Source organism: Anomalospiza imberbis, chromosome 16 (genome assembly GCF_031753505.1).
Source record: "Anomalospiza imberbis isolate Cuckoo-Finch-1a 21T00152 chromosome 16, ASM3175350v1, whole genome shotgun sequence".
Taxonomy (NCBI): Eukaryota; Metazoa; Chordata; class Aves; order Passeriformes; family Viduidae; genus Anomalospiza; species Anomalospiza imberbis.
In genome coordinates, this window is record NC_089696.1 from 7,002,333 (window position 1) to 7,022,350 (window position 20,018).

Sequence of the window (20,018 nt, forward strand, 5' to 3'; positions counted from 1 at the left end):
ACTGGCGCCACTCCCGCGCGCCCGCCCACGGCCCGCCCTCGCGCGCGCCTGCGCTGACACCTGCGGGGCGCGCGGCGCTGAGGGCTGAGGGCGCGGCGGCGGCGGCGGCGGCGGCGGCGGCGGCGGCGGCGGCGGCGGCGGCTGAGGGGGCGGAGCAGGCGGGAGGGACCGACCGGCGCTGCCGCCGCTCCCCGTCCCCCTTCTCCTTCGTCTCCCTCTGTCTCTCGCTCTCTCCCGCCCTTGGAGCTGCCAGGAGCCTCCCCTCCGGCTGTGGAGGCGTTCTGAGGGCAGCGCCCTCTGCAGCGTCGGCCCCGGGGCTGTGAGGGTGCGGTGCCGGGAGACGGCACTCGAGGGGCTGCTTCACACCGGCCAGCACGGCTTAGAGAGGGACAAAAAACAGGGTTCAAATTTTCCTCCACCAAGAAGAGAAGCAGGAGTGCAAAACGCTGGGATAACTAAATGGTAAATACTAAATTAAACACACTTGCTGCCTGGTAGCTGTTCCCTCAAAAAACTCAGTGTTGTGAATTGCAGAAAAGATACTTACTAGACATTTTCTAAACGGGATCTCCTAGATTTTTACAAGTGTGACCTGAAAACAAAAGTTTTAGTTTTCTTTTAATGTTCATTGTGGAGGTCTGTTTAAATTCTCCGTGAAACTGTTGCTTGATATCCAAGTTTTATATTCCTTTCGGTGTGGTTTTGTTTTCCTTGTGGAAGAAGCATGTGAACATTCATTCTACAGAGGTACCAATGTAAAGGTTTAGATCAGAGTAGTGATTTGGTAGTGCTGTAATGCAGGTGCGTTACAAGGTTGATAAAGAACCAAAATAACTTGGCTTGGAGGAGACTTTCAAAGATCTTCTAATTGAACCACCCTGCAGTGAGCAGGGAAATACTTATGTAGCCTTTTGGGATGTTCTTTGAACTCTCATAATAGAAAGTCATGCTTGATACCTTGACTATATGAAAAAAAAATTTAGTTCTTTAAAACTTATCATTTGTTAGTTTGTCTCTGATAACTCTATGCCTGCCTGTATTTAGGCAGAGTGATTTGAATTAGCTTGCCCTGCAGTGAAAAGTGTTTAATTTAAATTACCTTACTGGATAGTCAGCCTTTGTTAAGTGTGTTTGCTGCTACCTTGGATAAATTGCCCCAGAGTCCTGGTTTTCCAGTCCCTATGGGCATAACTGATGGCCTGGCCAATCCGAATGCTTGCTGGAATTTCACTGCTAGTCTTGTTCACCACACGCCCTCATCTGGACTATGGAAAGCTGGGAAATGAGAATAGCACTGCTGTATTCTGCTTTTGCCTTGTCAGTGTAATCACTGCAGCATTTTGAAGTGTGATGGCGTGTAGGAGTGGAAGCTGCCTCCCTCAACTCACACCCCTGTAATGCTTATGAACAGGGTGGCCTCAGAGAGCCACTCATCTCCCCTGGCTGAAGGAGTTACTCTTAGTATTGCCAAGCTGGCAGCAGAAAGGAGTTCAGTTTTAATCATTCATGTTTGACTGATGATATGCCATTTCTGGCCTATTTGCTTATTACAAAATATGTTCTTTTATGTGCCATACTTGCCAGTTGTAACTTGTCATCACAGTTCCTGTGCAGCTCACATCTGTGTTTATGAATGGTTTTGGATCCCTGTGAGCTGAGAGGTAATTCTGTGGTGAGTGCAAGGACTGTTTGAATTGTTGGTGGAATTCATGTGGGTTTTATGTCTTCAAATATACTACATTTTAATAAATGTATTCGCTTGGCATCGGGAATAGTATTTAATGGTAAATCAACTTCTATTCACCAAGTTCTTCCTCAGCTGTATGGGGAGATGGAAACTTCAATTTTAATTCATAAAGATCTTCTAACTAGATTAAGAGGAAATGCTTGATAAGGTTTAAAAATTTTGTCTACTCTCTGGGCCTAACTTCCTTAGTGTGTCTGGAGAAACTTTCTGTCTAAACAAAGGGCTGTTTATTGGTGAGCTGATTTATCACAATGATTTTTATAATTTAAAAAGTTAACTTGAGTTTAAAAAAATGTAATTGCTCTTTCAGTGTCTGGATACTTTTGTTTGGAAGTGTCTTTTATGCTGGCCCTTACCCGTGTTTGAGCTGGGTGTTAAAGCCCTTCCTCCATGCTGAATCCTCCTTGTGCATTAAGGGCTGTTCTCTTCTGACACAAGCTTCTTTTAAACACAACATGGCTTTTCAAAAGGAAAGTCTTAGAGGACTCTATTGCTAAAAAGATACTGTCAGAGATTTTGGTGGATGGAGGAATAATCACCTGTTGTTTTTTTTTTTTTTTCTTTCTTTCCTTAGCCTCACACATATAAGATGGAGGTGGTGCTTTAGGAGAGGCTTTGATGTCTGTTTCATGTGCAAAACAAGGGGAACAATCCTATTTATCTAGATTTGGTGCAGTTGAGTTTTATATAGACTTGCTGTGGGATGCTGAGGAGCTGGAATACTCCTCAGTTGCAGTTACTTGAGCTTTGACTTTGTCTTAGCTGTATGAAAGAATGTTTCAGTTCACTATTTTAGTTTCTAATCCACAGCACTTGTCTTGGAAGGGGTTCAAGAATGATGCAGTAGATGGCAGAATGGCCCTGCAGTCCTTTTTCTGCACAGAAGACTGGAGACTCACAGGTAATTTTTTTACATGTAGGCAAGTGTTCATCTTAGAGTTTCTCATTTCTTTTATGGATAAACAACTGGGAAAAAAAAAAAAAAAACAAGCCCTGGCTGTTGGCTCTCAGAAGCTAATTTGTTACTTTGATTTTGTGTTAGGAATGTCTTGGTAAAGTAGCAGACTATACTTTGAGGTGTGGGGAAATCCATGTGACTTCTTTGCCTTCAAAGAAACATCTCCTACTTGGGACACTACAAATACTCTAAGAAATATGTCCCTCTAGCAACACCTGTACTATAAACAACAAGCCAATAGGCAGGAGCAAATGGAATTGAATGTGCTACAGAGTAAAGACAAACGTACTGATGGCCATCTGTAGAGCATGTTTAAATAAATTGAGTTTTTATTGAAAATCAAGGGTTAGCCTGTGGAAAAAGTTCAGCATAATCTCAAGTTTTATCAAGCCTTGTTTTATGTTTACATCAAATAGTAATATGAACATAGCTTGTGAAAGAAGCTTGTATTTTGTCACTGTAAAATAATCAAACCCTCAGACTGTCAGCTGGCACCAAAACAAGTCCTTTATCTCTGTTGTACTCCAGCTGTAATTTCTTAATTGCACAAATACATGGTCAAAAAGTGCTGCACTTGTTTTGCAGTACTTGTGTTTGGTGTGTGATTGTGTTTGATATCAAAGGTAAGTTTGTGGTACATACAGCCTACAAACTTTAACAATTGTAGAAGTTCACAGAGAAAAGGTATTATTTGAAATTTACAGTGTTTATTAGTAATTTTAATTTTTTTCAGTTTTACTCGCTTAATTACTACTTACTACTTTGTGGAATTTTTTAATATTTGGCCAAATATTAAAGTTTCTGATGTCATCAGTGTAGAACAGACTGTAATGAGGAAAGGGTGGGTGATTAGTAGAGGACTGCCTTCACAAGGTGAAGTGTAACACTACATATTTAAATAAAACAGCTTCTTCTTTAAAAGGAGCTTGTGCAAACAGCTCATAGCTCATTCTCCTGAAAAAAATGTATTCAGGTGTTCTAGAAGCTGAGCAGAATGCAAATCAAAAATACAAAATCTCACAACCCAACACATCTTGACAACCTTGGAAGAATTTGGGAAAGTCATGTATTAAAGTGCATTACAAGAAGTTTGTAGTGAGAGGACAAAGGGGAATGGGTTCAAACTGAAAGAGAGTAGGTGTGGATTGTGGATTAGGAGGAAGTTCTTTACTGCGGGGCTGCTGAGATACTGGAGTGAGTCACCCAGAGAAGCGGTGGCTGCCCCATCCCTGGCAGTGTCCAAGGCCAGGTTCAGTGGGGCTTGGAACAACCTGGGATAGTGGAAGGTGTCCTTGCCCAGGGCAGGGAACAAGATGAACTTCAAGGTCCATTGCAACCCAGGCCATTCTATGAGTAAATGATGCTATATTAAAAAAAATGCTAAAAAAATGGAAATCCAAACTTAAACTTCAAGGGCTCTGGAAGTCTCTGTTCTTACAGATCTTGGCTCTGATTTTAAAGACAAACCATAATTCTTTTGGAGTTGTCTAAGTGCAGATTCATTCTTACTCCTTTTTGTGAGAAAGGTACTTAGAACATAGGCCAAATGTATCAGACTCATAAAAGTCAGAATGATATTTTCATTTTAAATAGTAACCATGGACAAATGAACACAGATTTCCTTTTTTATTTGAGACACTTAGCAAAAATGCTGAAATATCAAACATTTCCTCAGTAGCTACAATATTGCCACTATGTACAAAATATTTGATAAATGTAGTACACATATAAAAATACAGTATGCATTACATATATACAGTACAATGTGCAAAACATATGGCATTCAAACATATGGAATTGATTTTAGGGGTGCAAACAGCAAATACAAAGGCATCATGGTTCTAGAAAGGCAATACATAAACTGACGCCCTGATTGCCATAATTTGCATTTAGTAAAGTAGTGCTTAAATGAAGAGGGCCCCAGAGACAGGTGTTTATCTTCTTCTTTTCACAAAATGAGATGCTAAGACATAATTATGACTATGAAAATAAGAAGAGAAACACCTACTAGGGTTAGCGTTATTTCTACTGCAAGCAGTACTGTGAAGAAAATCCTATCTGGAAAAAAAGCCTGTGCTATTAGTTACTACAAATTTCTCAAACAACAAAAACAAATCTGTACTGTTAAACATCAAAAACAGCTTTGAAAATATCTACATCCTGAATTTTAAAAAAGTTTTTGGGGACTTAATTTCCTATATTTTAAAATACAAAGTGCCTCCTTTGGCAATATAAATGGCAATGCTTTGGTTCCTATTTAAATTTTTATATTATTATAATTTATTTTAGCCTGTCTTTTGAATATCTGAGCTGTATAATTTTATAAAAATAGTGTGATTATATAGTTATTAACCATTCCCTGCTTTTTTTTTGAGAATTTGCTCTCATAGCTAGAATGGCTTTTTTGGCTAGATTTCTACAAATACATTTATGCACTTTTAACTTAAAAACACTTTATATTCAGTATTGGACACTACAGAATGATGTAGGTGTCTCTTTTTTTGCACTTTATTCCTAGTAAACTAGTATAAAAGGAATATTTGAGATTATTTCAGGTTTTAATGGATGCTCTTTATTGGCCATGTATATACTATATGTAACTCAATTCCACAATCTCACATGAAATACCTTCTGGGGTATGGTCTAGAAGTCACTGAAAGGTGATTTCATAGACCACAACACAAAGAGTTTCAACAGAACATTTACTAGAGATAAGTGGAAGATTTTTTCCAGTTTTAACAGAGTTTGCTTTAAGTTTATAATACACTTAAGATGCCGTCCAAATAATAATTGTTTACATCGGTGAACTTTCCTGTGTTTTGATTACATAATGCCCTTCCAGTTCAATGTATCCTGTAATTGCAGTTTCTCTGCCTTGAAAATAATTCAGCAGCTTGTGCTTGTGTTCTGATTACAGTGCCTGCACTTTTGAGGCACCTGAATGTTTGAGATTATGCAAGAGAAAAGTTTAATATTGACACTTCTGTTTGGATCACCATCTTCTCTGAACATGACTCTTGTTGGTGAATTTAGAAATATCTGGGAAATAAATGTCAGTATTAAGTAGTAATCATTTCTAAAAGCTGTGGCCTCAGCTTTTTAAAGTTCTGATTCTGCAGGTCTGCAAGCTCACGTTGCTGGATTACACTTTAAATATCTGTAAAAAACAACTGCCATAAATTAATTTTATTGTCAGAGAGAGTATGACAATGCTCTTTTAACTACTTCTAATGTTAAACAAATTTTGCCTGTACCCTTCCTTGCTGTAACTGATGCTGAATGGCACTAAAAGTGTGCAGCAAATTCCATTTCTTTACTGAACACAGGATGTGACTCCTCTGGAGTAACATGAGCCTAGTAACACATTGTCTGAGCTCTCTCTGTCTAGATGTGTAAACAACCAACTTCTGATTTTCATACTGATTAAAAGGTATTCTTAAATACTTTGAAGGACCCACTAACGCCACATTTGATAGGATGCATTCTGTTAGTATACTGCAGCCATTAAATGGCAAATTTAGTGCCAGTGCATTCCTTTGCAACTGTTCTCTTAATGAGAAAGATTCAGTTCTGTGCAGTCAAACTGCACAGTCATGATTAAATTTCTAAGAAGTATTTGTGCTACAAAAATTTTCATGTAAAACATGCACACACAAAAGTCTAAGCAAAACCTATTTCTGCCATAAACAGGCATATACAACTATGGCAAACATAGCACATTTCAGAACAAAGTCTAAAGCAAACCATTTTATATAAGGTTTAATACACAATTCTGAAATGTACAGAAACCACACATTCCCTATACTAGAATATTTGTACTTCTGAAACTAAAATGATCCCTTAATTTTTTTTTGTTTTTCAAATAGACGTTCAGAGCAGAAAGCTATACCGTACTGATAACAAGACATCTCAACTGTTTGGGTTTATTTCTGCACAAAGATTCCTATGGATTAATTAACATTCTACACTGCCAATAAGGGTAATTTTGTAGCAAGATGACTTTGCCAGTTTCAAGCTGTATTTACATGCACATCAAAAATGACAGTACAGTTGCTCTAGGTTTATTTGTCCTCTAAAAATTATTTTACTTGCCTCTCATTTAATCAGGAGGCAGGGTCAAAAAGGGATAACTCTAACCACACATACATTGTATGATGTCTGGTGTATCACACGTAATAAACTGACAGTACTGCAGAACACTAAATTTCATTCAGAGTTGTTCCTATCAGACCAAGAGTCCTTAATTCTTATTCTCGTAACAGCCGAGGGCACTTTGTATCTCAGAGTATCAGCTCCCAAGATAGGATGATGAACAGGAATGCAAAAAGTTGAATGCTAAGTGTTCACTGTTATTGAAAAGTCCTATACCATCAAAGCTTAAGGCAGACAGTCCACATGTAATATTGTACTCAAGTATTGTAGGCACAGCAAGAAAGAATAAGGAATTACGTCTTTCAACTGTGTGTAGTGAAAATCTCCAAAGATTGTTTTCTTGTACTTAGTTTTGTATTACAGTAATTCTTGGCCAGTAAAAGCAGTGAAGATACGTAATGATTTAAAGTGCTGTAACTGATATGATGCAAACATATGGTATCAGTTCAAACCCTGAATCAGTGACGTAATACATTATTTTATCTGAAGCCAATGGAATTCTGTCATATCAGTAAACCAGACTGCATTATATCTGGAGACGCATATTTTCAGTTAATTCCATAACATTTTCTGACAAAAGTATTTGTTTGATGTTAACATGATTGTGTTTTATTTTTCCTTTTGAAAAATGTGATAAGGTTGCTAAATGGATAACAGCTACTTACTGTTTTCAGTATTTCTTTGATACATATCATTATTCCAAGAAGCGGGCAAAAGCTTCAGGGCATTTTTTCATTCAATCCTACAGAACTTTATTTTTGAAGCTTGTTGGTGAGGAAAGAACCATGCAATGAGATCGGTTTTCAGACTAGAAAACATACAATATTTCCCCATTTCAGGAAACAGGGAGTGTTTCCTTTTATCTTAATTTAGGAATTCCCTAATAGGAAATTCCAATTTTGTGTTTGATTATCAGCCTCCATCATCTATGGCAACATAACAGCTATTACCTGAGAGACAACCATAGAATGTCAAAGTATATTAGTTCTACTTGAATTTTTTGTTTTTCTAACTGCTTTCAAAATAGACTCTGAAAACAACTACTAAGGGATGTAAAAAAATATTCATGTGCTGTGCTGTGAGGTAAGAGCTTAATTTTTGCTATTCTCTGTTTCAGATATGCAATATGCCTTCTTATAACAGACAATACATTCTGATCCTGGTGTTTAGGATTCACATTGAGCAGCTGTTGGTTTCCCTGATGTTATGTAGTGGCAGACAAAGCTGTTCAACAGACAAAGTGTTCATTAAGAAATTACGGTTGTCCTGTCAGCACTGTCCCCTGCAACTTGATCTCATCCTACAAACATCTTTTATTGAGGGCATTGGGACTATTCTTGCATAGATGCTTGCAGGATTGTAGTATACAATACTATTAATGAAACTTTTCTACTTCCTCAAACTTTTCTAATATGCTGAGATACTGGATTCAATGATCTAACAAATATCCTCAAACACAAAGCAAAATAGGATATTTACTTCCATTTTAATAATCTCTTGTTTGAAGACCACTGTGTTCCCCTCTGTTCACAAAAATAAGCTATATAAAGTTAAAAGAGTATACAAATAACTGTCTGATATACACATTAAAACCTACCTATTAAATCCAGAGCATTGCTATAGAAAATTCAGTGTTCTTAATATTACCTGGAATTAGCTACAGTGGATTTCTTGCAGTTACACTTAATATCCCTTTGGATGCAGTTAAATTCCTCCCTCATGATTAAAGAATGGGGGAAGTGTTTTAAAATCCACAAAAGCAAAATATAAAAACAATTTGAACAAATTAAGAGACTAGATACATGAAATTTCACTGAACCAGCCAGTGCTTCTACTTGCCTTTGCCCTCACAATTAGTTCTGAACCTGGCTCAGGCTTTCCACAGGAACAATGAAGTGCAGTGATACCTCCCCTCTCCCAGACATTTGTTCACTGGGTCAATACAGAGAACTGACATCTCACTCTAAGTTTAGTCATGTTGTGTTGCTCATTTAAGCATTACAAAGTCAGAGACATAAATTCTTTCTTAAATATGTGTGATACATTTACCTTGGGGTACTTTTAATCACAAAGTACAATCATCCTTTCTTGACTTGTGAAATACAGCTTTCAGAGGGCCCTGATCTGCATTACTGATAGGTGCATAAAATGATTCACTGTTGTAAACTTGAAAATCAATAAGGAATTAGCTTCAAGCATTTGTTGTTCCAAACATTACTGTCTTAGTTTATGTTAACTGCAATCAGAATGGTGTTATAATGGACCTCTGCTGTGAAGAGACTTGCAGGTTGTGTTCTCATTGGCTATAGCTTAATCCCAGTGCAACTGTAGATCTTGTGGATCTAGAAAGTCAGTGGAAAACACACTCGGGGCAGCAGAACTGAGAGGGGTGAGTCCAGATGAGGAGCTAGGCATTGTAATGTCCAGCCATTCCATATTGTCCAAATTTGTATCGGGGAGGTCAAGTGACAGACAAGAATTATTAGTAGTAAACTGTGGGTCAGCTGTTTCCATGGGTGAATGAGAGTGATCTAAAATGCTGGAGTGATTAAGCAGATCATTCTGGAGGTCTTCAATTAAAGAAAATGACTCTCTGTCCTCATTACTGCTTGTCAGTTGAGGAATTTCATTACCTGATGGTAAAGTTCCATCCAAGAGGGCTTCAAGTTGGTTTTCCAAACTTATAGACAAGCTGGTCGTTGGTTCTAAGGACACAGGAGGAGGAGCCATTTGGATCTGCGGAGGTGGACGGGAGATCACTGTGTTCACTGGCATTGTAGTGATGTTGGCTGTTACTGGTCTCATTTTAGATATGGGAGATGGCTCTTCTTTTATTGGAAGGGAAATCTCTGTAATAAAAAAACCCCATGTTGAATTCAAACAGATAATGACATAACATCCTCACACTTAGAACTTCCAGCCCACTTTGGGATGCATCCACAGTGAATTAAGTGCACTAACAGTCAGTCACTTTGCTGCTCCACTCATTCACATTCATCAGACTCTGGCATGACCTCCATGAACAATAGAGTATTTTTTAAAAGCCCCAGAGTTCTGCTTTCAGTGATAGCTCAGCCAATTAGTATGGGTGTTGATGAAAAAAGGAACGTATATCTAGATGTGACCTTAACCTCCTTCACGTTTACAGTAATTCTCATTAACTGGAATAATTATGGAACCAACACGTTTCCTTGTCTAGAGAAGAGTACCCAAACCAATTTTCAGTTTCATCCCTGTTTAGTACTGTCCACATTGGTTAATTAAGAGTCCATGAGATGAAATTATGTGATTAAGAAGCATTTATTCCCAATTCTAGAATCTAAAACAACACTTCCATATAAGACAGTGGAAGTAACAATAATGGGAAATAAAGCATAAGTTCCAATTTATTCTTATATGTGAATGAAGCCCCAAAACAAGACAGACAAATATGCAAATAAATCCTCTAGCACAAGTGATGTTCCTAGCAGAAAAAATATACCTGTCAATATATTTTGTGCTGGTTTTCCAAGAAAAACCCACATCCTTCTCACTCTCCTGAAGTACATTAGTAAACGAACCATTTTTCAGTGCAGAGCTTACTCACATTAAGTGCAACAGCCCTGAATGCTTTACTTTGTTTTTTTTCATAAAGATGATTTAATTTAGCTTGAGTTGTTGAGTACTCAAGTTACTTATCTCAGTCTACTCACATTTTCTGCAGGTGACCTTGTAATTTGCTTTGAAAAAGAAAAAAATACTCTGATGTTTAGAATATGGCTAAAATCTTCCAATAGCCTAGAACCCATCCCTCTGCCCTGGCATTCACTCCTGTCAAGATCCTTACATGAGAGCAGTTACAAACCATTCCGTTAATTGAACTGCTTGGCACCACAACATCTCCCAGTATTGTAATGGCTTCTTAGTCTACTAAGCCTAATTATGGCTGAAAGCCTCCTTCTTTTATTGCTGAGCTACTCTATTACTTTAGTTATATCAGTGCCTTTCTGACAGCTCTCTTATTTTAACTGACATAAAGCTGTTATTCATTAATGTCTCCATGTAGTTCACGCAGACTTTTCCCAGTAATGTATCTCTGATGTTTATAGTTGATAACGCATGGTTATATTTAAAGAAATTCTACTATCAACATGCTTTAACCTTATTCTCTTCTTTGTATAATTTCAATAAATATGTTATGGACTTGCTGAACTTTTCCGATTTTGATAAAGTATGTCTGTGCTAACCTAAGGAGTTATTTTAATCATTTGAATGCTGTTAGAGATTATTGTAAAGGCCTGCCTCAGCTAATTTGCAAGCACTGAAGTTCCACAGCAGGTTCACTGTATGTGTTTTGGTAAATGTTTTCTTTAATAAGGAACTAAGCAAACTTTCAGAAATTTAGCTTCATTCAGGCTAGACAGATTCTAACTCCTGTTCCTAGAAGGATTCTCATTTGATTATAGCAGTGAGTTTTTATTACCAGGTTTTAAATCTTTACGTCACACAGCTGTCAATAAGCTTACCTCCACTCTTGATGAGAATATCAAAAAGATCATCCATCTGCTGACTATGTGCACTGGAAATCTGTAGTGCAGGAGAACAGGGTTATTCTCTTTCATGTGGTATTTTTTCCTATGCTCATTGTTCCTAGTTCCTATCAACAGTATGTAAGTACTAACCTATAATAAAGATGAAAATCCTTAATATGAAATTGGCTATCTAGAAAACAGACACTTTGGAGAAACATTTGCAATCTCTGTAGTTGTTTCAGTACAAAGAAATAGGGAAAAAGCATGACAAAGACTTCATGAAGGCAACCTAGGATAGAGGTGCAGGAAGCTAGGGATCAGGAGAGTTACTGGCCCCATTTTGTACCAGGGTTAATAATAACTGCAGCATTTTGGGGGTGCAAACCCTGCTCTACTGTCTCTCAGAGATAGCCTGTGAATGTCCATCATGTAAGATACATTTCATTAGGTGTCTTTGGGGTTTTTTCTAATTTGTAGATTTATGTTCTTTTATTTTTTAAAGGAGGGGGTAAGCTTTTAGGAACTGTTCATCTTTGTTTTAAACAGCCATCCCCTAAATAACTGAACCTTAAGCAAAAGGTAAGAAAACCCCCCACAAACCCACTCATTCAAAAAGTCTAGAGAAAGTGGAGACTTTCATGAAGGTCTGAAGAAGTGTTTTAAACCATTGCTTATACTCCAAGGATGGGAAGTGATTTGTCACCAGGAGATCTAGTGGGGAACCCCTGGCTGACTGGTAGTGATAGAGTGACCTAAGACAACCTGTGTGCCCTCACTCTGGGGATGTCCCACACATGCCAAGGACACAGGAAAGAGCATTAGACACCCATAGCTGTGCCTGAGATCTGCCACCACAAAAACCCAACCAACACAAGGGACTACAAGGTTTTATCTTTTGGGATAGTTCTGAAATGCACAAAATTAGGAATACTCACTAGTTTTGTTTACAGATTTCCTCCAATACAAAGGAACTTTTACCTTATCAAGGTTAAACACTATACAGGATTGTTCACCAAGATCACTTAGTACAAACTCTTTTCAAGCAAGCACCTATGCTCATGTTTGCCTGTGTGTATGAACACATTCACACACATTCTTCTCAAGTTTACTCACTTTGGAAAATGTAAACATATTTCCTCTCTTAAGTGTGGTGTTTGGGTATCCCACATTCTCAAAACAAGTCATCTGAAGGCTAGTTACTGTTAGTAGCAACAGCAGCATTATCCCAATTAGATGTATCACCAACTGGGAACTGTAAGACTTATTTACATATATGCTACTTTAATAAAAGAATAATGAAACAGAAGTCCAGTGGTTAAACACAGTTATGAAACTAGTGACAGGGTATCTTAGAAAATCTTTACACCAAACAAAAAAATCAAAACCTAAAACAAGCAATGGTTTTGGTAATTGTAGAGACAAGTTTTGTTTAACAGACTAAACAAGTACCTCACGGTGTGATGGCTGAATATTGCGGGTCTGTTTTATGGCCTCTTCATAACGAGGAGGATCTTTTGTCTTGGACACTGTGTTGTTGAAGAGGGGCTGCTGAACAATGTAAGGCTGGGCTTGAGATGGAGACCCAGGCTGCATGAAGTGACAAAATAATGACTAAATAATGTGATTTAGCGAATTCAGGATGTATCAAGCTCTACAGATTATTCTATTTTGTCATATCAATCTATATATTAGCGTAATCAGAGGGATAAAATAAGTTTCTTTCTCCCTCTCTAACAAATATGCACATATAAGCATTACTAAAATCTACAAAACATTCTTCCTTGAGTGAACTGCCATATGTAAACAGTCACATGTTATATAAGAATAATAATATAAACCTGAACTTTACGGAAGACGGTTGGGATATCCTTACCTTGTTGGGAGCAGCAGGTCCATTCTGCACAGAAGGGACCTGATTACCACCAGGGTGAATGTTAGAGTTTGATGTTTTATTAATAAATGATTGTGAAGGTGTTGAAACTGGTGCAGTCTGATAGGAAAATACTGCATTTGATGTGGCAGGTGGAAAAACCTGAAAAGGATTAACAGATCAGTCTCAGATTGTGAGTTTTTTATTTAAAAAAAAAAGGTAATATTGGATAAATTACATTAATGCAATATAAGACCTTTTTTCCTAAAATACTTGCTTGCTTAAATTCCCTATTAAGTGAATGTTATTTATACTGATTTTTCCTTTCAGTGGAATAATTTCTAAATTCAGAACAGTTAGTTTCTTAAAGAAACTTTGTGCTCTGACATACTTTCATTCATCTCTCATTACTAAAAACATTTTCCTGCAATTCTCCAGGAAGCATGAGGAAAGTGTAGGGAACAGTTCAATAGCATATCCATGATTTCCCCATCTAGTGGACAGTCAATAACATGAGCTTATTTCTGACCTGATACAAACTGTACATATATCCGCATTTGCCCTCTCCTGCTGATTTTAAGACAGAATGGTTTGTCTGGGCCATATAATTTTAATTTTTTTTTTGGAAAGTAACTACAGGTATTTATGAGGATTGAGGGAGATGCAAAAGATAAAACTGATGAACACGGGTATCAATTATAAGTTTGGTTACTGGTATATGAAAGTTTTTTTTTCTTCAACTGGTAGTCCACATACTCATTGCGATTCCCAGCAGTATCCTCTTTCTCATACTTTTGAGTTAAAGGGAAATGAAGAGAAGCTATGAATGCATCAGCAAGTAAGGCTGTTTTAAATTCAGTATCACTCCCAAATACCTTTATAACCTTTATAACAAAGGTGACAAACCTTATGTCATGCATGGAGAGAGGTAGATCTAATGCTGAATGCATAAGGGGTGTCTTGATCTGTTGTATCACATCTATTTTTTCATTTTGATGTAAAAACCAGTGCAATAGCAGGCTGCAAACTCTGCTGGGAACTGTGGTCTTCATCAAAACTGATCTGAATAGTGGGGAGGACTGGAGGGTACAGATCTTGATTATGTCTACAGACATTTCAAGGAACTTGGAGGCAGCAATGGCAGCAAGCTGCCAGTCTCTGGTACAAGTACATGCCTCAGGATGACTGGATAATTTCTCTATAAGACCTGATGCATTAACAAGGTAATATTAGCCCCTCACCAAATCCCAGAGAACCTGCATGAAATCTGCTTTTTGGATGTATGCCAGTTTTGACTTCTGGAGGATTACCTCAATGTCCATGAAATTAAATAGATTGAACAAGCAGTCTGAAGAGTATTGATGCTCCTTTAGCTGTGTCCCCCTTTATTACCCAGCTCTCTAGAGAATGGCAAAGCACAATCATACATCTTCTAAGGTAAGTTCTTATCTGCAACAATAGCCCAAGCAGAGGCAGATAAGGTTACACAGCTCAGGTACAATTCCCAAGTCAGAGCAGAACATGGGGTTCATGATGCACTTTTGTAAACTGAAATAAGAACTCCAAAGGCTGAGCTATAACAGTTACATAATATACTGTGAAAATGACCCTCTTCATCTTGGAATTTGAGTTGTTTCTGAATTATCTGTCCCTAGGGGCAAGCTGAAAAACCTTGCTGTCCACTGATAAGGATGCAATAAAGGTCCAAAACTAATCTCCACATTCCTAATAACAGAGGTCAGTCTAGAAGAGGCTCAGAGGAGGAGAAAACCTTTTCTTTTGTGATGACTGGTGCTGATGGGTTGATATCAGTTCCCATATGAACATGACTGGATTGGCAGTCAAAACTGTACATCCAGTGCTGAGGAACATGTGTTGGAATGGGACATTACAGAGCTGATTGTTTTTGGTAGAGAGGAAAAGAAGGATCTCTCCGTATCATACCCTATCATCCTTAGGAGGGGGCATGGTAGGGTTTTGACTCACTGGAATTACCATCCTCAAGATCTGAGTCTACAGCTTTCTCCATAAAGAGGGATGAAATCAACAAGGAAAGTCAGAAAACCAGAATTGACTTCTATAAAAGAATAAATCTTTGAAGTCATAAGTAAAAAGCTTTCTCTTAAGAACTGCCTATGAGAATCTCTCATTTAGAGCCAGTGGCAAATAAGAGTAACTGACTGGAATATACCTGGTACACACCACTTGTGCCAAGTGTAAGGAAGGATGTAGTAAGAGTCATGCCCTAAGTGTACCATTAAGATTAAGTCTTTAGACAGTGTATTTATCTGCAACTGAAAAATAAAGTCCTGCACAGACTAAAATTTTGGAAAAAGGTGTTACAAGCCCATTGTATCACACAGAAAAACATGGTACAGATGTTAGGTGACTTGATCATTTGTATATAACACAGATGACACATAAAAGATTCTAAAAGCACGGCCTAGAACTAGATTATACAACTATTTATCTTAATGTTTATTGCTATCCACAAACCTTTCTGATTTGTTGGGTCTGACCAAGTGCGTGCTGCGTGATGGTATTTTGTTTTGGTTGTGGAGCATGCATCTGAGGTGCTGTCTGCACCAGGCCAGAGGAAGAGATAGGAGCAGGTATTTGTGATGGGGTCTGTATTCCAGGTTGTGATTGAGCCTAAAGGATGAAGATAAAATATTTGCATTATTTGTATCTCACAGTAAGTTACATCATGTAAAAATCTATTACACACCTTATGCAGAATAGTAGTAACACGTATTCTGGGAGGGATGAGTGGGAGCTGTACAGGAAACCAAACTGGTACAGTGTTTGGAACTGGGGAATTCCCAGCTAAAAGGTGATGTTTATTTTGCCAACAGAGTTTAAGACAAAGACAAACTGGAGAGACCCAGCAGAAATGCTAAAAATAACAGAGGACAGAGAGAGCAGAAATCAGTAAGAAAGGACTATAAGAACTAGCTTGAGTAATCAGAAGACAAAACTGATGATGCAAGAAAAAGGTTGCTTTCAAGACCATGGTAATTTTTAATGGCCAATGAAAGGCCAGAAGTGTGTCCAACCTCATGAAAAACAATTTCAAGTGATAGCAGAAAACTTTCTGGAGTATGGGTGAAGTAAAATACCAGGCCAAGCTGCTTAAGATCATTACAGAATTCTAGCAGGATTTTAGAACAATTCAGGTGGAGATCTGGGTGTATAGTTCCTAGGAACAGTTCTTGTGCTGCAGACTGGGGCCCATCCTCACCAGAATTTTCCACCCCTCATAAAGGTTGCTGGATGTGCTGCTGCACAGGCTTGCAGCAAGCCTAGGCCCACAGCACGCACAACAGCCAGGGACACACAGCAGCTGGAAGAATACTTTGCTGCCATGATGGGTGGCAGGGGATCTTCCAACAATGCCACTGGAAAGTGCATTACTGCTTAATTCTACCTCAGACCAACAGGTTACACTGATTCAGCTTGGTCAGATTACTCCTATACCTCTGCATTTATACCCTGTCTTGGTTTATGCTGTATTTATTCACTACCTATAATCAGCCTAGAAATAATATTTGCATAACCATGGTTTATTTTTCTAAGTCCACAGGAGAGTTCTACAGCCTGGCATTCACATTTTTAAATGTATCAAAGCACCACCACACAAGGTAGTTCACATATGTTTTGCAAAAAGGGCCATCTCAAAATAAAGTACTGAGACTGTAGCTCTCTATTACAATTTGCAGTTAACAAAATGATGGTATATGCTACTTTAAATCAAATTGTGCATGGAGGCAGTACATGGTAAGGCAATTGCTTTTCAGGAAAGAGTATCTAGGAACAAAAGTTGCAAAGAAACAAGAATTAGAAGCAGGTATTACAAGATCGGCTCAAGCTTTTCTACTATTTTCCTTAAGCAGAAACAGTCTAAGCCTGATTTTTAAAGTAATCTTACAAGCAGCATATTCACCTATTTACACTAAGTTATGAAATACTACCATGCAGGTTACATGATAAAAAAATAGAAACACCCTTACCTGCAACTTGATATTTCCGACTGGTAACTGCACTGCAGTGGCAGTATTCGGTCCCTGGATAGACAGTGGGAGGAGCAGCTGGGCAGTTCCTTGGGTAGTTAATAAAGCTTGAGGCTGAGCAACAACTGCAGTTTGTGGCTGCCTCTGTGGACTAACATAAAAGTGAGAAATGGCATTCTGAGGTTCAGCTTTGGCCACAGGTATCTCCTGCTTGATAACAACCGCCTTTTTGGCAACTGGATTCTGGCCAGTGGTGTACACTGACTGTCCTAAGGAATGGCTGGCTACAGGTACAGATTGACTTGTACTTGAGCAGTCAGCAGGAGCAGTTTCATCTTTGACAGCAGCACCAAACTGCTTCTGTTCCAAAGCAGCTGAGTTACCAAAAGTCTGAGACTGTTGCTGTTGTCCCCTTTTTTCAACCTCAAGTTGCATTTTCAATACTTCCACGAGTTTTTGCTCTTGCTCCAGTTTTCTTTTGAGCTCTTCAATCTGTTTTTCTTTTTCTTGAAGCTTGCGGTCCTTTTCTGCTACATCAAACTCCATGGTTGAGATGCTTCCACTGCTGCAATTCTGATTATCCTCATTTGTACTTGCCCTCAGTGGTGAAGTACTTAGGAACTGGGATGGTGACATCATGGTCATTTCTGGGAAGGTGTCTGCCACACTCGTATCATCTGTGCTTACACTCGACTGTTCAGAGGGAGAGGGAGATATAGGCAGGGGAGAGCTGATGTTTTCAGTATTTACTGCTTTGCTGCCAGGTCCAGTAGATGTTTTTTCTGGAGGGAAGCTGGATATTGTATTAGTCACTGGTTTATTTACTGTTGCAACAGGAAATGCCACAGTCACTTCCCCAGTGTTACCTGTGGCCCCACTAGAAGTGGTCACTGTCACAGAGGTACTTGTAGCAACCCCATTGTTGTTAAGATCTTGATAGGTTTTCAGACGCTCAATAAGATCTGTTTTTGTTCCAGACACTGGTAATCCCCTCAGTTTCAACTCCATTTTAAGCTCTGCTACCTGAAATAAAATAAAATAAATCAAAACACAATAATAAAAAAGGAAAATATTAAAACTTAGTGATATGTATTCTTATTACATCTTAATAATGAAAAGTATTTTCATTAGCATATTTGCTAGTTATTACACCTCGGGGTTCTGACAGCATGCATTATCTATGAACACATCTCCATGACCTCCTACTTCAGTGTTTAAGTGGCCAAAATCTTAGCAGTGTTCAGTTGTACAGTGAATAGTAGCAAACTGGTGATGTTTTTTCATAAATATTCAACATGGAAAAATGCACCTACAGCTCCAGTTCTGAGATAAAAACCTCTGAAGCAAACCAGCAGACAATGGCAGCAGTGCAGATAAAAGCAGTGAACAGCAGCATGCTGAGCCCCTTTGTTACACCACCAGGACAGACAGATCTGTTTCTGAGAAACTTTATCAGGTCAGCTGATGATTAAATAGACCCATCAAACACAAAAGGCTCTCTTGCTAATTAGCAACCAAACCGTGACCCTATGTGCCATCTGTGTTTCTTTGCAAAAACAGTATAAGCAGTCAAAATTATTTTCTGACAGAAAAACATTCTCAGTTTTTTCCAATAAGCTTACAGACAAAGTAAAGTGCAGATGTGTTGAATGTAAATTTATTCCATGGTTCAAAATATCAGTTAAAGAAAAGCAGTCGCAAAGAATGGCTTCTGTTTATCTTAAACATGCACCACAGCTACCTGCAGAGTTGGGCTCCCTGCATCTTACAGTTACTTCTAATAGAACAAAAGTTAGTGACCTCAGTAGTATTTCAGTACTCAGCCAGCCTAGCATTTAAGTTGGAGGTATTTTTTATTTGAAAATGATGAAAAGTCACAGCACGACATTTTATATCTCTAAAACCCACAGCAATTTTATGTTAAATAACTCCCTAGCCAATGACTATCAGCTGTTTCTCCCAGTCTGGTGCCCTCAACACTTGAGAGCGTGTTCTAATTTTTCTCTTTTTCAACAATCCATTTCTGAACTCTTACCCAGAACTGATTTAGCTGATTCGGTGGTAAAACCACCACCAGCAGGTCTGCAAGGAAGGCTTATGTTAGTGTTACCAAATCAGCAGGAATACCAATAAATTGTGCAGAAATAGATACATGAATAGCTCTCATCACTGCAAAGCACAATTCCAGGTATTAACTTAAATATCTTTACAAGATTTTAGTTAAAAATTTAAAGACTGGAAAACTGATTTCAAACACTGTTGTTTGAATTGCACTTTATAGACTTATTTCAAATTAAAAGATTGGCTTTAACTTAGGACAATACATTACTGTCTTGAGAATCCAATCTTCTGAAATGTCTTCTTTTTATCCCTTCAAATCTAAAATAATCCTCCCTCCCACACCTTGGTAAAGGCAGAGAGAAAGGAATTAATTGCCCGCTAGATGTCCCTACGCTGCTGCTGAAGTTTGGCACATTACTACTGCTGCTGAATCCTAACCCCCCACAAGATGCTTCAGATTTGTCCCTCACAGTCTTTATTCCTTCTCATGTATTTCAGAAAGAAGAAGATCCTATGAAATGCCCTCATAGTGCAACCTGAACACTCTACACAGTTAGTTAACTTCAAGAAACTCTGGAATTTAGTGTTCATTTTCAGATGTGTTGAACTCTGGTCAGAAGATCTTTTCTATTCTCTCTTTACAGTCTTATTTCTGTTTCTATTTATAGCAGTGACCTCTCACAGTATGTTTTTATTAGGGCATCTTTTA

The 20,018-nt window shown here is 38.3% G+C and overlaps 1 protein-coding gene and 1 long non-coding RNA gene across 4 annotated transcripts in view; one reads left to right on the plus strand and one right to left on the minus strand.

Moving 5' to 3' along the window:
- The first annotated feature begins 126 nt into the window (after positions 1–126).
- LOC137483586 (uncharacterized) lies at positions 127–8,203 on the plus strand. Its single transcript, XR_011004547.1, has 2 exons — positions 127–2,648; positions 2,790–8,203. It is a non-coding gene; the product is annotated as an uncharacterized lncRNA (long non-coding RNA).
- Positions 4,317–20,018, minus strand: part of MRTFB (myocardin related transcription factor B) — a 69,163-nt gene continuing 53,461 nt past the window's right edge. For 2 of the 3 annotated variants that reach the window (XM_068206793.1, XM_068206794.1), the window contains 6 exons: positions 17,249–18,271; positions 15,735–15,890; positions 13,242–13,400; positions 12,818–12,955; positions 11,363–11,423; positions 4,317–9,706 (listed from right to left, as the gene is read on the minus strand). In XM_068206793.1, coding sequence (XP_068062894.1) covers positions 9,168–9,706; positions 11,363–11,423; positions 12,818–12,955; positions 13,242–13,400; positions 15,735–15,890; positions 17,249–18,271 — 2,076 coding nt within the window. In that variant the 3' untranslated portion in view covers positions 4,317–9,167. The remainder of the gene's footprint in view (positions 9,707–11,362; positions 11,424–12,817; positions 12,956–13,241; positions 13,401–15,734; positions 15,891–17,248; positions 18,272–20,018) is intronic. The other variant, XM_068206795.1, reaches the window with a different exon arrangement.